Raw genomic sequence first — 18,844 nt, 5'->3', positions numbered from 1 at the left:
AGTCAAAATAGCTAACATTCCAATGAGGCGTGTTTTGGGATGACCTGGTGTGAACGGCTACATTTTGTTGCTGTTAAGTCTGAATGAGTAGTAGATAATGTGGGTGTTATATGTGATAATTCCCGACCTTCTAGGTGCTAGAGAGGACTGATTATTCCAATCAGGAAAACCTTAAAAGAGAGGGATGTTAGTGGGACACATATTAGAGACAAAATGAGTCCATGACTAATGAGTTTTGTCATCATTTTTGCTGAAAAGGAGCCTCTGGAATTTCTGGTGGTGGTGACACAAGAATATAGTTTCAGATAATTAAGTAAAATCCAAGTTTTGCTTTACTGTTTTAACCTTGGTTATAAAAACATTCTTTCCCAGTTTAGAATTTAGATGTTCAATTGATTGTTCAATGACTGTTCCCCAGTCATTCACAACTCTTAAGGTGGAAGAGACTTTAATTCTTTAAGTATTGTTTCCAGAGAAATTAAGGTCATGTTGAGAATTGTTTTTGGATGTTTATTCTAAAGATAAATTTTATTTCTATTTGGTTCATTAGATAAGGTACTACAGGCTTCCCTCGTGGCTCAGACGGTAAAGAATCTGCCCTGCAGTGTGGGAGACCGGGGTTCAATCCCTGGGTCAGGAAGATCCCCTGGAAAAGGGAATGGCAACCCACTCCAATATTCTTGCTTGGAGAATTCCATGGATAGAGGAGCCTGGTGGGTACGGTTCAGGGGTTTCTGCAGAGTCAGAAACCACTAAGTGACGAACACTTTCACTTTCTCCACTAATAAATGGAGAAAGCTAAAGGATTAACAGCTAAAGGATTTCTGCAAAGAGTGAATATATAGATATTTTTAATGAGCATTTGTTATTTTCTTACACCTTTTCAGTTGTTAAGATTGATTTTATTCAAAGTTGCATAACCCAATTGAAAAAGAATAGTATAGGATTGTAGAAAGTTTGAGAGGGGCAGGAAATTTCTAATCATAGATATAAAATGGAAAGGTAAGTAAATGTGTTCAAGTTTGCCTAATTCCCAAGGACAACACTGGCTGTAACGTGTTTCATATTGTCGTATCTAATCAGTCAGTCAGTGGACTTCACAGAGATGCTGCTGCTGCTGCTTCAGTCGTGTCCGACTCTGTGTGACCCCATAGACGGCAGCCCACCAGGCTCCGCCGTCCCTGGGATTCTCCAGGCAAGAACACTGGAGTGGGTTGTCATTTCCTTCTCCAATGCATGAAAGTGAAAAGTGAAAGTGAAGTCGCTCAGTCATGTCTGACCCTCAGCGACCCCATGGACTGCAGCCCACTAGGCTCCTTTGTCCATGGGATTTTCCAGGCAAGAGTGCTACAACCAATAAAATACTTCAGAAAAACTTACCTTTAAAGAAGCACAATTCTTCCTCTGCCAAACTGGAGAGTTTCTTAAGATACCCAAGGATATAGTCCATTCTGCTTCATAATTCTATGAAGAAACAAAGGTTTATTCGCCATTTATATTTTCTCTTTTTTTAATTTATTTATTTATTTTTAATTTTTACTTTACAATTCTGTATTGGTTTTGGCATAGATTGACATGAATCCACCACAGGTGTTATGGCTTGCTACAAAAATTATTCATAATTTAAGTCTCCACTTCTCCTTTCTGAAAACTCTCATTTAAACTACCGTATTCTGTTATTTTCAATAATATGTCACAATAATTACGTTCTACCCTGTTAGATAATAAAGATAAAATTTACTCTAGACTTTTTGTGATTTTTTTGGTTTTTGCTGTACCATTCTGTTCCTGTAACTATCCATTATCAAGTTAGTTTTCTCTAATGCTAGATAGACACTTTTGCATTTTACATCATTGCTATTATTGTGAGGAATGGTATTAGGGTATTAGGGATGATTAGTTCTGTTTTTCAACAGTGAAATTCCTACACAACAATGGAAGTGGAAACCCAAGCAAATGTAGTTGACGTGTTTTTTTTTTTTGTAATTATTTTATCAATTCACTCAAAAAAATAGATCTATATTGAATGTTGACTAGAGCCAGGCATTGTTTTACATACTGGCCATACAGATGGAGAGTAGACATCAACTACTTTTCTAAAGAAGCTTATAATCTAGTTGGAGGAGTTAGGAGAAGAAATAAAATATATGAGTAAAGTATGAAATATATTAAAGGGTGCTAAGTCTATGCTGAAAGAGCAAGTCAGGGAACAGAGTGGAGGAGACGAGGGTGTTTGTTAATTTGACCGATGGCTGTGTCTCCCAGAAGAGACATACACTACCTGAAGACAGGAACTCTTCCCTGTGTTGCTTGCCACCATATCCCATTGTATACCATTAGATGTGGCACTTACCAAGTGTTGAATACATGGATGGATATACCCGGTGTTAAATAATTCCTCCCCCTATCCTGATCTACTCTTTCTTTTTCACACTACTTTATGTAGAATGTAATTCACTTATTACTTATGTTTATTATTTATTATCTGTGTTGCTGGGCTAGACAGTCACCTGTGCAAGCAATAAGAATTTTTATCCATTTTGTTCACTGATGAATCTCAAGCACCAAGACTATTGCCTAACAAGCAGGCAGTAGGATTTAATAAAAACTTGTTGCATGAATGAATTTTAGTAAGTGATTTCACTAAAAGGAAACAATGAAGTTATTAACTTCTGACACAAGAATTCTGTTTGCTACTTTTAGCAAGCCAGTTTATTCCTGCCTATAACACACATTCTGATGGCTACTGACAAATTCACAATGTATGTACCCAAGAATCCTAGGAATAAAATGCTTAAGAAACTAATCCTGATGCCAAATTCATATACCTTGGAATATCAAATGCCACAATGTACTATCTACTCATTCAACTATCAAAGGGACAGCTTCTCTTCTATTATTAAGATTTTTAAAAGGGAAAAGTGAGAGAAAAGTATATAAATGAAACATGACGACAGTCCTGGTGCGGATTCTTTCAATGATTGAAACTTAACACAGAGTTTTGTTTTTTCATTTGAATAAAACAATTTTGATCTTTTCCTGTACAAGACGCATAAGGCATATCCACCATTTATTTTCTGACAAAGCTAGGGGGATACTTATATTTCAACCCAGGAGTTTCCTTTGTTATCCTAATAAAAGGATCACAGGTTTTAAAGAGTTTCCATTTACACTGGAAAAGCCACAGGCAACTCTAGAAATACAACCTGAGGATCAGAGTTCAGGAAAATGACACCTGCAAATAAATGCCCCATATGAACATAGTTTTAATGCTTACGGCGCAGAAGTCAAGTGCACGGTATTTTTTTCCCTGGATGTCTTGAAATACCTAGTGATTTGTTGAAGCATTTTGGAAACATTTCTGTTCATTACTTATACATGACTATTATATTAGATTTTAGTTTCTTAAGGGCAAGACATAGACTTCTAAATCACAGCCTGCCCAGTCACGTGTAGGGGATGGGTACTCTCTTAGAAATAGTGAACTTGTGGAATCCAGAAAAATGGTAGAGATGATAAAGAACAAATATATGGATACCAAGGGGGAAAGGGCAGAGTGGGAGGAACTGGGGGGCTGGGATTGACATGCAAACACTATTGATACTATGTTAAAATAGATATAATGGGAACATCCTGTACAGCACAGGGAATTCTATTTAGTGCACTATGGCGACCTGAACCAACAGGAAGTCCAAAAGGGAGGGGATACTCATCTATGTGTGGATGACTCACTTTGCTGTACAGTAGAAACCACCACATCTTAAAGCAACTACATTCCAGTAAAAATTAGTTAAAAAAAGAGTGAACATCCTTGAAATCATTTCCAGGTAGAAAACTGTGGGTTATTCTCATTCAGAAAGTTATGGTCATTTATAGAGAATTTAAAATCCCACCATATTACATAATACGCACTGGGCTCAAATGTGAGCAATTTTTATGATCCTAATTTGCCTCTTTACTCCTTTATGTCTTGCTCAGGACTTCTAGAAGATTCAATGCTTACACTAAAAATTTCCAAAGTCTGTTTCACACTTTGCTTAGTCCTATGTAAGTTGCTATAGACAACGGTTTTATGGTGAAGTAAATTAGAAAACATTATATAAAAATTGCCTTCTGTTAGAAGTTTACAAGGCAAGCTAGGATTTTAAAACCTGTAAGAGTCTGCATAAATTGACCCCTTTAACCTTGATTAACATCAGATTTCCAAAACTTGCTTTTTCTCAGAACTCTTTTTTAATATAATAATAACTCTATCTTTGATGTTACAAGATACCATCTATTTTAAGACAACTCATTAATTTATGTGCCACTAAGAAAGGAAAACACTGACAGGATGCCTTTGATTTTTAAGACTCATTTAAATATACAGTTGACAAAGCACAAACTCAAGAAATAGCACTTTATTCTACATAATGAAATGGAAATATACATTCTAGTAATGAAAAATTAAAAAATTTAAAAGTTGTATTATTGTCCATTTTAGTAATTTTGGTAAGTCTATCAATTCTTTTATAGATTTCCATACACTGTCAGAGGCTGTCCTTTGAATTGTGATATAAACACATTTAATAGTATGCTACCGTACCACCTTGAGAGTCCCTTGAGAGTCCCTTGGACAGCAAGGAGATCCAACCAGTCCATCCTAAAGGAAATCAGTCCTGAATATTCACTGAAAGGACTGATGCTGAAGTTGAAACTCTGATACTTTGGCCACTTGATGCAAAGAACTGACTCATTTGAAAAGCCCCTGATGCTGGGAAAGATTGAGAGCAGAAGAAGGGGACAACAGAGAATGAGATGGTTGGATGGCATCACCGACTCAATGGACATGAGTTTGAGTAAACTCCAGGAGTTGGTGATGGACAGGGAGGCCTGGTGTGCTGCAGTCCATGGGGTCGCAAAGAGTTGGACTCACCTGAGCGACTGAACTGAACTGACCTTACCAACTCAGGGGCTTTCCAGGCAGCTCAGTGGTAAAGAATCTGCCTGCCAGTGTGGGAGTTGCAAGAGACACAGGTTCCATCCCTGGGTCGGGAAGACCCCACAGAGAAGGAATGGCAAGAAACTCTAGTATTCTTGCCTGGGAAATTCCATGAAGAGAGGAGCCTGGCGGGCTACAGTTCATGGGGTCTCAAAGAGTCAGACATGACTTAGTGACATTAAAACAACAGTATCACCTCATACATTTTTTTAAAAAATTGATTTTTATTGGAGTACAATTGTTTTACAAAGTTATGCTAGTTTCTGCTCTACAGCAAAGTGAATTAATTATACATAAACATATATCTGTTCTTTTTTAGATCTTTTCCCCATATAGGTCATTACAAAGTATTGAGCAGAGTTCCCTCTGCTCACTGTTCCTCACTGGTTATCTATTTTATACATAGTAGTGTATATATGTCAATCCCAATCTTCCAATTTACCCCTCCCCTCACTCTTCCCCCCTTGGTAACCCTAAGTTTTTTTCCTACATCTGTGACTCTATTTCTGTTTTATAATAAGTTCATTTGTACCACGCTTTGAGATTCCATTTGTAAGCAATATGATATGATATTTGTCTTTCTCTGTCTAATGCACTTCACTCAGCATGACAATCTCTAGGTTTGTCCATGTTATTGCAAATGGCATTATTTCATTTTTTTATGGCTGAGTAAAATTCCATTGTTACCTCAAGAAACAAAAAATTTGCTTACATTTCTTTAACCACAGTTGTAATATCACACATCATGGTTCTAACTCTAGAGTTTTCGAGTGTAAACACTTCGAGACTTCCAGGCAGTATTAGGAGAAAGCACCTTAAAGACAACTCCAGGGCTGACAGGGACCACATCAACCTGTCCTTACTGATCACTCATGATACACTTCACTACCGATCGTGCTCCTTTAATCCGCCTCATGATGTCTGCATGTGTGAGTTCAAACTAGATGTTTAACTCCTCTAGGTAGGATCCATATTTTCACTTCTTTGTATCTTCCCACCATGTTCACTTGGTGTAAGAGTAAGGTCATTATAAATCGTATTTATTAACAAGAGAATACTCTTCTCCACGCAGTAGCCAGGTGTAAACACTGCCTACTTGCATAATGCATTTTATGTTACTATGTTTGTTAGCAAATCATACTTTCATTTGCCTATTTGTAAAGACTTTTGTTTGTTAAAATGACTAATGCAATTCTATAGAGACATTAAATCAGAAAAGCCACACAATTTTCTGGTGCTAAAAAACATGTCATTTTAATAATTAAGATACATAAATAAAGTGTTTACGATAGAAACAATAAAGTTGTCTCTCAATTCTATACAAACACTGAATTTCCAAGCAATTTGTAAGGAATATATTCATCTTCTTACATTCAAAATAATGGTTGAACAATGATGTTTTAAATTTTTATAAATTTAAAATTTTTATATTCTACAAATTCACACACTATTAATTTATAGTATTACAGTGCTTCATCTTGACAATATGAAATAAAATTCTTCTAATGGTATATAGAAAATAAAATAAAATAATTAAAATTCATTTGTATAACTTTTTATGAAAACAAAATAATTAATATTTTTCTGTAAAAATAAATTATGTACTTTGTGTTGAAACATCATTCTATTAAAGTGTTTAGAAAATAGTTACATTCACGTTTTGGCAGTGTGCTGAAACATTCTTATTTGCCATTCCCTCATGCATGATAAAGTGAGGTGAAAGCTGTTCACATGTGAGAAAAACAGCTCATTTTCACAGGAAAGGAAATGATGTATGAAATAGAATTCATAAAAAACCCAAGTGTCCTGTGATAGAAATACAAAATTCACTAAGAAAAAAGCATTTTTCAAGGCCTTTGAGGTGATGCAACTTTTGACTAGACTTATCAAAGGTGGTTTTTAATCATGCTACCCTGTAACTTCCATTAAATTAGCATGTCCATCAGTTGCTGGTTAAAGTTCAATGTTATAATTTAAAACATAGTGTTTGGTCAACGGATGGAAGCACGGCAGTTGAACTCATCATTGACCACCTTTCATAAAGGAGCAACAGAAACAAACATCTCCATTCTGCTTTAAGCGTGGGTCCCAAGAGTAGCACCTTTAGCACTGAGCACAAGTTTTCTAGCCGGCAGAAGTCTCTGGAGTGGCACAATATGAAAACTGTCTGATGCTGATGGCAGGGATCCTATTGAGCCAAATTTGCTGGTTCACCTAGAAACTGGTGAAAAACTTGGCACTGATTTAAATTTAACCAGAAAGGAAAAATATGACAAAGATCCAACAAAAGTCCAACGGGTCCAACAAAGATCTGTCTAGTCAAAGCTATGGTTTTTCCAGTAGTCATGTATGGATGAATGTGAGTTGGGACTATAAAGAAAGATGAGTGCTGAAGAATGGATGCTTTTCAACTGTGGTGTTGGAGAAAACTCTTGAGAGTCCCTTGGACAGCAAAGAGATCCAACCAGTCCATCCTAAAGGAAATCAGTCCTGAATATTCATTGGAAGGCCTGATGCTGAAGCTGAAACTCCAATACTTTGGCCACCTGATGCAAAGAACTGACTCATTTGAAAAGACCCTGATGCTGGGCAAGATTGAGGGCAGGAGGAGAAGGGGAAGACAGAGGATGAGATGGCTGGATGGCATCACCGACTCAATGGACATGAGTTTGAGTAGGCACCAGGAGTTGGTGATGGACAGGGAAGCCTGGCATGCTGCAGTCCATGGGATCACAAAGAGCCAGACACAACTAAGCGACTGAACTGAAGTGAACTGAAGACAGGAAAAAAATGTGTACTTATCCACGAGAAATCCCTGAATGGCAGTTTGGAAACAAGCGCTCTTTCTGCTGTTTCTTCTTCGTCTTACCTTTCTTCTGCTTTTTCTCAGCCTTCTTTTTGCTTGGCTTCTGTTTCTTGCTTTCCTCTTTATACCATGGCCCCCAGACTCCTCCGTTGAGCCGAGGGTTACTTCTGGGGTCTTTGGGGGGGTACCTGACAGGCACTGCGGTTTTGTTGAACTGGGAGAGCCTCCGGAGGAGCTGCTTTACGATCCCGGGATACCTGTTGGAAAGGTCCACTCTCTCATAGGGGTCGGCTGTAATGTTGAACAGCCACACGCTTTTGCCCGTTGACAAGGTAATTCGCTCATTGTGCCACCGGTTGGGCCCCAGGTTGCTGAAAGACTGAGGGGGCACCCAGTCGCTGTAACCCGGGTTCCCTGTGAGCAGTTTCCAGTGTTGCACCCTGATAGCAGACTGAATGGCAGTGTTCCAGATCCCGTAGCCTGCAGCCCAAGAGCCGTTTTTCGCCTTGGTGTAAATGGGGTCAATGTTGTGCAAAATGTCCACACGGGGAGAACGAAGGCCTTCGCTTATGGTCTCCCAGACATCATAGCCATCCAGCTGAATGTTCTCATCAATCTGCCCTTCAGCCAGTGAAATCAGAGTGGGGTACCAGTCAGTGATGTGCACGAGCTCCTTACACACGGTGCCCTTGTTTTTCAGGAGTGGGCTGTGCACGAAGCCAACAGCCCGGATCCCCCCTTCCCAGTAGGTTCCTTTGCTGCCTCTCAGGGGCCAGTTGCTTCCTCCTGCTGTGGGCTGACCACCGTTATCTGAAGAGTATATGATGATGCTGTTGTTGTAGAAACCGTACATCTTCAGAGCCAGGGTCACATTGTTAATTGCTTCGTCTAAGCAGGAAAGCATGGCAGCATACCTGCGTCTGTTTATGTTGACAATGAATCTGTAGTGTTCAAAATACCTGCCAGGGGCTTGCAGTGGGGAGTGCACAGCTTGGTAGGCAATGTATAAAAATATAGGCTTTCTGGGGTCGTGGGAAGCTAAGATCTGCTGCACCCGCTGAGTGTACATCTGTGTGGAGTAGATGCCGTTATCGTAGTCCCAGGCAGCATTGTCATTTTCGTACAAGTCATAGCCGCACATCCCAGGGCTGTCACATTTGTAGTGTGTATAGTAATCGCCACTCCCCAAGAGGGAACCAAAAAAGGTATCAAATCCTCTCTTGGTGGGCATACATTCTTTTCTATAAAAACCCAAGTGCCATTTTCCAACCATATGTGTTGAATACCCAACCTCCTTCAGCTTCTGAGGTAGGGTTGCATTGTCCAGAGGTAAGCAGTTGGGCTGGGTAGGTCTTATGATAGAATGTTGAAGTCCGGTGTGTATCTGATACCTAACAAAAGAGTAAAAAATGTGTCAGTGCAGGATAAAAGAGAGATTCCACAGAAAACAATGATTCTTCTATTAAATAATGTTTCTATGAGGATAAATGCTACCCCAAATAAAATATGATCAATTCAGTATTGCTCCTGTTGACCCAAAAGTCCTGCCATAATTAGCTACACATTTAACATCTGAAATGCATTTTCACTTTAAATCAGTACTTTTGAAACTAAGATTCCATTACTTATTTCAAAGTCTTTTTAAAGTTCTTATAACAGAATTAATTTGAATAAACTTTAATCATTCAATTAATTATATGATGCAACAAACTAACATGATCAAGGAAAGAATATAAATTTCAGTGTTTGTAACCAAGCAGGATTCTGTGGATCCTAACATACAGTTGTGCTCATTTCACATGCTAGTAAGGCAATGCTCAAAATTTTTCAAACTAGGCTTCAGCAGTACATGAATGGAGAACTAGATGTACAAGGTGGATTTAGAAAAGGCAGAGGAACCAGAGATTAAATTGCCAACACCCTTTGGATCATAGAGAAAGCAAGAGACTTTCAGAAAAAAATCTGCTTCATTGACTACACTAAAGCCTTTGATTGTGTGCATCAGAACAAATTGTAGAAAATTCTTAAAGAGATGAGAATACCAGACCCTCTTACCTGTCTCTTAAGAAACCTGTGTGCAGATCAAGAAGCAACAATTAGACACGGACATAGAACAATGGACTGGTTCAAAATTGGGAAAGTAGTATGACAAGGCTTGTCACCCTGCTTATGTAACGTATGTGCAGAGTGCGTCATGCAAAATGCCGGGCTGGATGAATTACAAGCTGGAATCAAGACTGCAGAGAGAAATATCAACAATCTCATATACAAATAATAATACCATTCTAATGGCAGAAGGCAAAGAGGCACTAAGAACCTTTTGATGAGGGTGAAAGAAGAAAGCAAAAAAGCTGGCTTAAAACACAACATTCAATAATCTAAGATCATGGCATCTGGTCCCATCACTTCATGGTTAATAGATGGGGAGGCAATGGAAACAGTTACAGACTTTATTTTCTTGGGCTCCAAAATCACTATGGACAGTGACTGCAGCCATGAAATTAAAAGATGCTTGCTCCTTGAGAGGAAAGCTATGACAAACCCAGACAGCATATTAGAAAGCAGAGACATCACTTTTCCAACAAAGGTCCATATAGTCAAAGCTATGGTTTTTCTAGTAGTCATATGAATGTGAGAGCTGGATCATCAAGAAGGCTGGGTGCCAAAGAATTGAAGCTTTCCAACTGTGGTGCTGAAGAAGACTCTTGAGATTGCCTTGGACAGCAAAGCGATCAGACCAGTCAATCCTAAAGGAAATCAACCCTGAATATCACTGAAAAGATTGATATTGAAGCTGAAGCTCCAATACTTTGGCCACCTGATGTGAAGAGGCCATTCGCTGGAAAAGGCCCTGATATGCTGTCAGACACGACTTAGTGACTCAAAAATAACAACAAGGTTCCTATGGGGCCTTCTCAGGACAGACCACGCTCCCCCTCCCCACCACTCCCACACTTCCATGTCCTCTCTTGCTTCTTAGTTGTAGGAAAACTATACCCTTCTAGGCCTTCCCCAAATTCCAAAGAATATATTTAATCAAAGAAGTGAGAAAATGCAGAAACAAAGGAAAACATTCAAGTGTAAAAAAATAATAATAACTTAGCCATTAAACAAAGTCAAAGAACTTCAGTTTCTCCTCAGTGGCCATAAATAATATTCTGAGCTTTATCTTTTAGCTATTTTGTAGATTCTGAAATCCCCCACCAGGTGGAAGAAGTGAACTATATGCTGACCACAAGCACAAAGAACCCAAACCAGTTGGAATCAGAAGGTTGAAGATGTTGATTCCTGATTACATCACCTAAACCAATCAGAGGAATATTCATCTTGGAATTTGAGTCTTTTGAGCATTAGTTGCCTGGACTCCTTGCTTGGGGCCCTGCAATGAACACTTTTTCCTTCACCACAACCCAGTATCAGTAGACTGACTTTACTGCACCCAGGTGAGGGGACTCAAGTTTGGTTTGGTAATATGCTGTTGTTGTTACTGTTGTTTTTGGTCTAAAGACCTCACTGCTGCTGCTGCTGCTGCTGCTGCTAAGTCGCTTCAGTCGTGTCTAACTCTGTGTGACCCCATAGACAGCCGCCCACCAGGCTCCCCCATCCCTGGGATTCTCCAGGCAAGAACATTGGAGTGGGTTGCCATTTCCTTCTCTGATGCATGAAAGTGAAAAGTGAAAGTGAAGTCGCTCAGTCATGTCTGACTCTTAGCAACCCCATCAACTGCAGCCTACCAGGCTCCTCCGTCCCTGAGATTTTCCAGGCAAGAGTACTGGAGTGGGGTGCCATTGCCTTCTCCAAAAGACCTCACATTAGCTCCTAAATCATTTTTCAGAATAATTTATTTCAAGCTGATCTGAAAGCACTAAAAATACATATAAAAATTATATAAAAATCTCCTGTTTGATTGTCAAAACCTGTTAAATCTCTGTAGAGAGAAACAGAAAATCTGTGAATCACAATATATTGTTGTTGAAAAGCCATTTTAGAAAGTGTTTTAGCTAGTGCTAAGGAAAGATTACATTTTTCTAAGAACAGTAGGAAATGAATCCTTTCATATGTTTCCCACTGTCTCTTTTTAAGAAAATTACATTCACTTACAATTTAGTATAAGAAATTGAGGTAACCTTTCTATACATTAAAATTAAATATATGATGATTTCTGGCATTGTTCTCTTCCCAAGGATATTTGCCTGGGCTTCCCTGGTGGCTCAGAGGTTAAAGAGTCTGCCTGCAATTCGGGAAACCTGGGTTCAATCCCTGGGTCAGGAAGATCCCCTGGAGAAGGAAATGGCAACCCACTCCAGTACTCTTGCCTGGAGAATCCCATGGAAGAAGGAGCCTGGTGGGCTACAGTCCACGGGGTCGCAAAGAGTTGGACACGACTGAGCGACCACTTTCACTCACTTTCACTTTATCCCCCCCAGAGAATGGTTATTATCACGTAAGTGTATGAATTTTCAATTGGGTCAAGATATGCCCACTAGTTCATGCCATCTTAAAAATGATTAATTCTACAGTTTTATTATGTAAGTCCAAAACAATTTTTGAATAGGAAATATAGGCATTCTGAGAAAATGAAGTTTACAAAAAGGCTTAGTGTAAAAATCAAAATATTCCTGGAATCAAATTACAAAGAGTTATATTGAGATAAAAAGTAATTTAAAAAATCAACTGAATAAAGTCCAACATGTTATATATGCCTTGGATTGACTAGTTTATTTTTAAATGTTCAAATGATAGTATAACGCAACTGTGAGTTCTTTCAAAGTGTCAATTGCAGTAACAGGCTGAAGGTTTATAGAAGCTGCAGTAATGTCCAGACAGTATTCATATGGGCCCCATCTACTCTGCTTATCATTTAGCTGTTGAAGTTTACAATGAATACAGTAATGAACTCCAAAGAAACAAGGTTTTAATAAATATAATTTAGTCCTAAATTCATAAAGTATTATTGTTCTTGAGAGTTTCTGATCCAGTTCAAGATCTAAAACATTAACTTCTAAAACCACTAATTTTTGTATAAGCACATGAAAAATTGATAAAAGCTATCTATATAAACATTGAGGATATTTGAAAAGGAGAAATCTGTATATTGTGAGACTGTGGGGAAGGATTTGTGGACATGGGTTACTGTCTTATGTAGAAATGTAGTTGGCCAGAGTATCTATTCAATTCATTAAAAAGCTAACCAACTGAAGTCTTTCTAATTAAAACTGAGCACTTTTGCACACAGTACTAAGGGCAAAGAGAACTGAGGCTTTTGAAAAGTGTGAAATACAGAAACTATTCACACAAAAAAAGAGTAGGAAAGAGGTGTGCTGCTTTCAGAAGATGGTACAGTGTTGGCAGACACAGAAGAGAGTACAGAACTATTCATCAACTGTGTGGTTTCTGTCTTCTCCAGCGCAGAACAGTTTTCATATTGGAAAATTTAGAATCAACAATATAAAGGCTTGACAGCAGCTCCTAACAGAAGAGAGCTTTCAGGGAAGCTCCTGCTTAAATGAGTTCAAGACTCTGGGACCAAATAGATGTTTGATGCAGCATTAGAGGCAGAGGTTAAGGGTACGTTTTGTTTTGGGAGTCAGAGAAATCAGGGTTTGAATTTGTTTGACTGCATATTAGCTGTGTGACTTTGAGCAGTACATAACCCCCCAATCCTCCATTTCTTCATCTGTAAAAGAAGGATAATAATATATACTGGATTGCTGTAGCCCTGAAAGAGAGCACAGATTCTGATAGGGACAGTGCATTCAATAAGTGATAGGTTTTACTATTGTTATCCCAGAGTTCTGAGTCATGTTACTAACATATGTCTTTCAAGTTTTATAACTGACAGACCTTTCGCATGCTTTTTGTGTTTAGTCCTCATTACAACAGTGAGAAGTAGGATTATTTAACATTCATTTTATAGATAGGAGAATAGAGATAGAGAGATATCCCCCTATCTCCTCCAACCTGCTTCACCAGGCTGTGATACGGGCTCCTGAACAACACGGGCTAAACTAGATACTTTTCTTGTCTCCTCAACAGTTAAGTCCAGCACTTCTTAAAAAATCAAGGAACAGAGGAAAGATACTATCAGTCTTGAGAAGTTAATCTAACTTTCTAATTAAAGATAGGAAGAATTTATAATCCAAATAATGAGGCTTATGCTGATTCTAGAAAAATTTGAGAACGTATTTTTAAGTAGACAATTTTTGAGCATTTTTCTTTTAAAGAAAATTAGGTAGGGTCAAAAAGAAAAGTCCTGCAAAGCTAGCTTCATTTTCTTTCTAAAAAGGAGGAGAATTAAGAAAATAGCGTAGGAAAATGATTTTGTTATTGTTCAGTCGCTAAGTTGTGTGTGACTCTTTTGCAATCCCCTAGACTGAAGCCCACCAGGTTCCTCTGTCCATGGGAGTTCTCAGGCAAGAATACTGGAGTGGGTTGCTCTTTCCTTCTCCAGGGGACCTTCCCGACCGAGGATCAAACCTGCGTCTCCTGCTTGGCAGGTGAATTCTTTACCACTGAGTCACCTGGGAAGCCCCAGGAAAATGGTAGGCATTTGAAAAATCTGCCCTTGATTTTCCTTTATAAAATAATGAAAAATCAACTGGATGACAGCCCTGCATGTACACAATAAGAATGATCTTATTCTTTCATATCAGTTAATTGCAAAGAGAAAATTTTCATTAACTTGATCTTCTTGGTTTCCAGAACTATGTGGAACAGGCAGGGGGGATCCATTTATTAATTCCATCTAACAACAACAACAGCAATAAAAGAACACTGGAACTCAGAGTAATTAAGGGGCTTTCCTAAGTTTCATAGCTGTAAGTTTTGAGTTATGTACTGGAATCCAGACTTTGGGCTTTGGAAACTTTCTAGTGTATACTTACAGCTACAGTTAGACCTATGTAAAGTACCTCAGATATGCAGATGGCACCACCCTTATGGCAGAAAGTGAAGAGGAACTAAAAAGCCTCTTGAAAGTGAAAGAGGAGAGTGAAAAAGTTGGCTTAAAGCTCAACATTCAGAAAACGAAGATCACGGCATCTGGTCCCATCACTTCATGGGAAATAGATGGGGAAACAGTGGAAACAGTGTCAGACTTTATTTTTCGGGGCTCCAAAATCACTGCAGATGGTGATTGCAGCCATGAAATTAAAAGACGCTTACTCCTTGGAAGGAAAGTTATGACCAGTCTAGATACCATATTCAAAAGCAGAGACATTACTTTGCCAACAAAGGTCCGTCTAGTCAAGGCTATGGTTTTTCCAGTGGTTATGTATGGATGTGAGAGTTGGACTATGAAGAAAGCTGAGCACCAAAGAATTGATGCTTTTGAACTGCGATGTTGGAGAGACTCTTGAGAGTCCCTTGGACTGCAAGGAGATCCAACCAGTCCATCCTAAAGGAGATCAGTTCTGGGTGTTCATTGGAAGGACTACTGTTGAAGCTGAAACTCCAATACTTTGGCCACCTCATGAGAAAATTTGACTCATTGGAAAAGACCCTGATGCTGGGAGGGATTGGGGGCAGGAGGAGAAGGGGACGACAGAGGATGAGATGGTTGGATGGCATCACCGACTCGATGGACATGAGTTTGAGTGAACTCCGGGAGTTGGTGATGGACAGGGAGGCCTGGTGTGCTGTGATTCATAGGGTTGCAAAGAGTTGGACACAACTGAATGACTGAACTGAACTGAAAGTTTGGATTAATTTATCTGCATTAACCTTCAGTATTTATTCATTTCCTTAGTTAAGCAATATTATTAGTTAAGCAATATGATGTGTGCCAGGAATTAAGTTTTTGTTTTGTTTTGTTTCTCCCCCTACTCCCAGAGGTGTTATATTAAGTCGGTTGTAAGTAACGATCCTACTAGCAATGAAGGTATGAGTTCTCTGAACCCTGGGATTGGGTGGAGTCAGCACTATCAGTCGTGGAGAACAGCACTAAATGTTAACCACTTTTCTTTTTTCAGGAAGGAGATGGTTGGGATCTAGGGAAGTTCTTGATAAGAGTTTTTGGCTTGTCAGTGACACTGACTTGGCAACAACAAGCTGGAAGGCCAATCAGATAATTCTTCAAAAAAATTACAAAATAGCATATTGATTAACATTAACTAAGTGCTTGAGAATTCCCAGTCTGGAAGGTAGTTCCTGAAACAGCACAACTGGACCCTTTCTTTGGCTTCAGCTCATAGATTATTATTATCTATGATTTGAATAAAGAAATAGAAGACATGTTTATCATCTAGGAGGAATAGTTAAAAGTGGATAATGAAAACTCAAAGTAATCTTAAGTGACCTGAATTGTTGTTGAAACAAATACAATGAAATATACATAGAAAGTTAAGGAAGGGCTTAAAGACTATCAAAAAAATGTAGAATACTAAATTAAGGGCGTCTGAATGGGCCTACTCTGGGACAATGCAAGCATCAAAATAAACAGTGACAGTAATAAATTACACCCACTGAATAGAAGAGGAAACCTTGAATTCATATTAATATTAATAAGTAAATAGGAAAAGTTTGGATTTGTAATGTGTTATAAAAGTACCTCCCCACAAAACACTTATTAACTGTATATATGGAAAAGAGTAACCACACAGTGGAAGTGCTCAATTAACACATTAATCAAATGATCAAAGTTAACATCATCAGTAATTGGGACAAATCAACATCATGTGCTACCAGATAAGATGCAATGAGAAGAACATAGCATTGATTCTATAGTGTTCTACTCGAAAGTACATAATCTGAATCCAATCCTCAGTAAACATCAGGTAAAACCAAACTGAGGGACATTCTACAAAAAAAGTATCAAGATTATATAAGGCCAACAAGGACTAAGAAACTTCCAGATTGAAAGAGACAGAGGAGTCATGATGAATAAATGAAATATGTGATTCTGAGCTAGAATGGTTATAATAAGAGCATGAGGAGAACTGGCAAAACCTAAATGCAGTCTGAAAACTAAATGTGAACAATAGTGTTTTCATGTTCTTGACTGCTGTGTTTTGGATAATGTGGTAACTATCTTTGTAGGACATACACAAAAAAGTACTGGATAATGATAGGGCATCAGGTTGGCAATTAACTCTCAAATGGGTCAGGAAAAAAAAGTTATTTATGTTGTGCTCTACTTGAAGATGTTCTCTAAGTACAAGATGGTTTCAAAATTTTTAAAAAGAAAATCTAAACAAAAGGCATTACATATTAATTTAAAAAATCAACCGCCCACATGTTAGTTACATACGACCATGTAAATAGCTGTGGAAAGTTGAATCTATCAGACTATGAATTTAATAGAAAGCAAAAAGGAAAAATAGGAGCTCAAGTATATACACTGTACTATTTTATTAATTATAATAATTATAGAAATGTATACCAAATAGAAATTAAATTAGATGAGGTAAAAATAAATATAAATAGAATTTCTGGCATTTCTTCTTGCATTCTAATGAATTATCCTGCATTGCTCTAGGGTATCAGGACTACATTTGCAGATCACTGGTATAGAAAGGAGACTGTAGACAGATGAAAAGCAAAAACACAGATTTTTTTTTTTTTAAGGCTACTGAAGTAGTTTGGGTCAAAGATGATGGTAGCTTGGACTACCATCTAGTGGCAGTAAAATGGAAAATGGAAGTGGATAGATCAAATTTATGCTTTGGACTTTTAGGGCTAAATCAGTGAGGCAAGGATGATGGAAGGACAAAGGAAGAAAAATCAAGAATGACTTCTGGCTTTGTGGCTTTTAGAACTTGGTGAATGGTAGATGGACCATCTGGTCTCTGTTTCTGAAGTATATAATTGGGACTAATGGGTAACAGGACAAGGAGGCAGATTTCAACTCACAGCAGGAAAAAAAAAAAAAAAATTCTAGGAAAGAAAAGAAACAAACACCAAAAAAATCTACCAAAGATACTATAAAAGGCACACCTGAACTGGAAAAGAAGTACTAAATGACACTTAGGGTTCTTTCTAGAAAAATCCATGGGTCAAGGACTACAGCTTAGTGTTTCCATAAAGAATTCCATATAAGCTCAAAGCAGCTTTACAAAACCAAGTTTATAGTATGTACAGACAACTGACAAAGAATTTTCCACAATGTATCAATATATATTTAACTTCTTTTGAACAATATAAAGCTAGATTAAAAGATAGGTTTTTTCACATAATGTGTTCTGAATACACACTGTAATCATATTTGCTAAAAAATAAATTAATTTTGAAATGTAGAGGATGTTTTTTGTCTCCATCTGGCTACCATGTGAAGAAAATTTCATATGAACAACAGTAAAACTAGAGTTGATGCCAAATCTCCTTAAATCTACAACCACCATTCTCACTTTCCGCCAACTTAAAAGAAAAGAGCTAAGTGGACCTTTCAGCATGGCATTAGAACACATGAAGAGTTTTGTAGTTTTTTTAAATATTAATTTATATTATTGAGAGCTGGCTCTGGCAGTAATTTTTGAATTCTCTTTTTTTAAAAAATGTCTAATTTAAAAAAAATAATAATTCAATATTATTATTTTAATCCAGTTACACATTTAATTTAACCTTATAAATACAACAATGAAAGAAATGAATCCTAATAGTTTCACGCAGATTCTAAAGTCCAGGGTGGTTATAGGGTACAAAAGCAGCCAACAGGGCAGTAAGAAATTGCAGGGACGGAGACAAGTAGAACTGATCACAGCTTATGAATCAAATGTCACACAGATATGTATGTTAGAAATATATAACTTATTTTCCATATTCTGAAAGGTGTTCCTTTATTACTTCCTTCCAAGTGGCATCCTTTTTTTTTTTTTTTTGTCTCAAAGAGTATAACTATTTGTAGGTGTTAATTTCGTTGTTTAGGTGGAGGGTGAGGGTGGGGGAGGGGTGTCACACCAAGTCTGTGCCTTGCCTTTCATCTCATGAACAAACATCTAGTCGTTTATGAGATGAAAACGCGGCATAGTTTACATGAGTTACTTATTTACCACTCTTCTATCCACCATGAGTCAGACACTGCTAGCTTTGGAGATGACCAAGTTGAATATCAATCACCTCAG

At 37.9% G+C, this 18,844-nt stretch overlaps 1 protein-coding gene across 1 annotated transcript in view; it reads right to left on the bottom strand.

Annotated features, from left to right (window-relative positions):
* Nucleotides 1–6,208: 6,208 nt before the first annotated feature.
* The window catches only part of ARSJ (arylsulfatase family member J), an 83,439-nt gene continuing 70,803 nt past the window's right edge, over nt 6,209–18,844 (bottom strand). The window contains exon 2 of the mRNA XM_040237410.1: nt 6,209–9,178. Within this exon, the coding sequence (XP_040093344.1) occupies nt 7,780–9,178 (1,399 nt within the window). The 3' untranslated portion in view covers nt 6,209–7,779. The remainder of the gene's footprint in view (nt 9,179–18,844) is intronic.

Source organism: Oryx dammah, unplaced genomic scaffold, assembly GCF_014754425.2.
Source record: "Oryx dammah isolate SB20612 unplaced genomic scaffold, SCBI_Odam_1.1 HiC_scaffold_3, whole genome shotgun sequence".
NCBI lineage: Eukaryota > Metazoa > Chordata > Mammalia > Artiodactyla > Bovidae > Oryx > Oryx dammah.
Note: the sequence above shows the minus strand (reverse complement) of the source record. Positions and strands in the feature narration are given on the sequence as shown.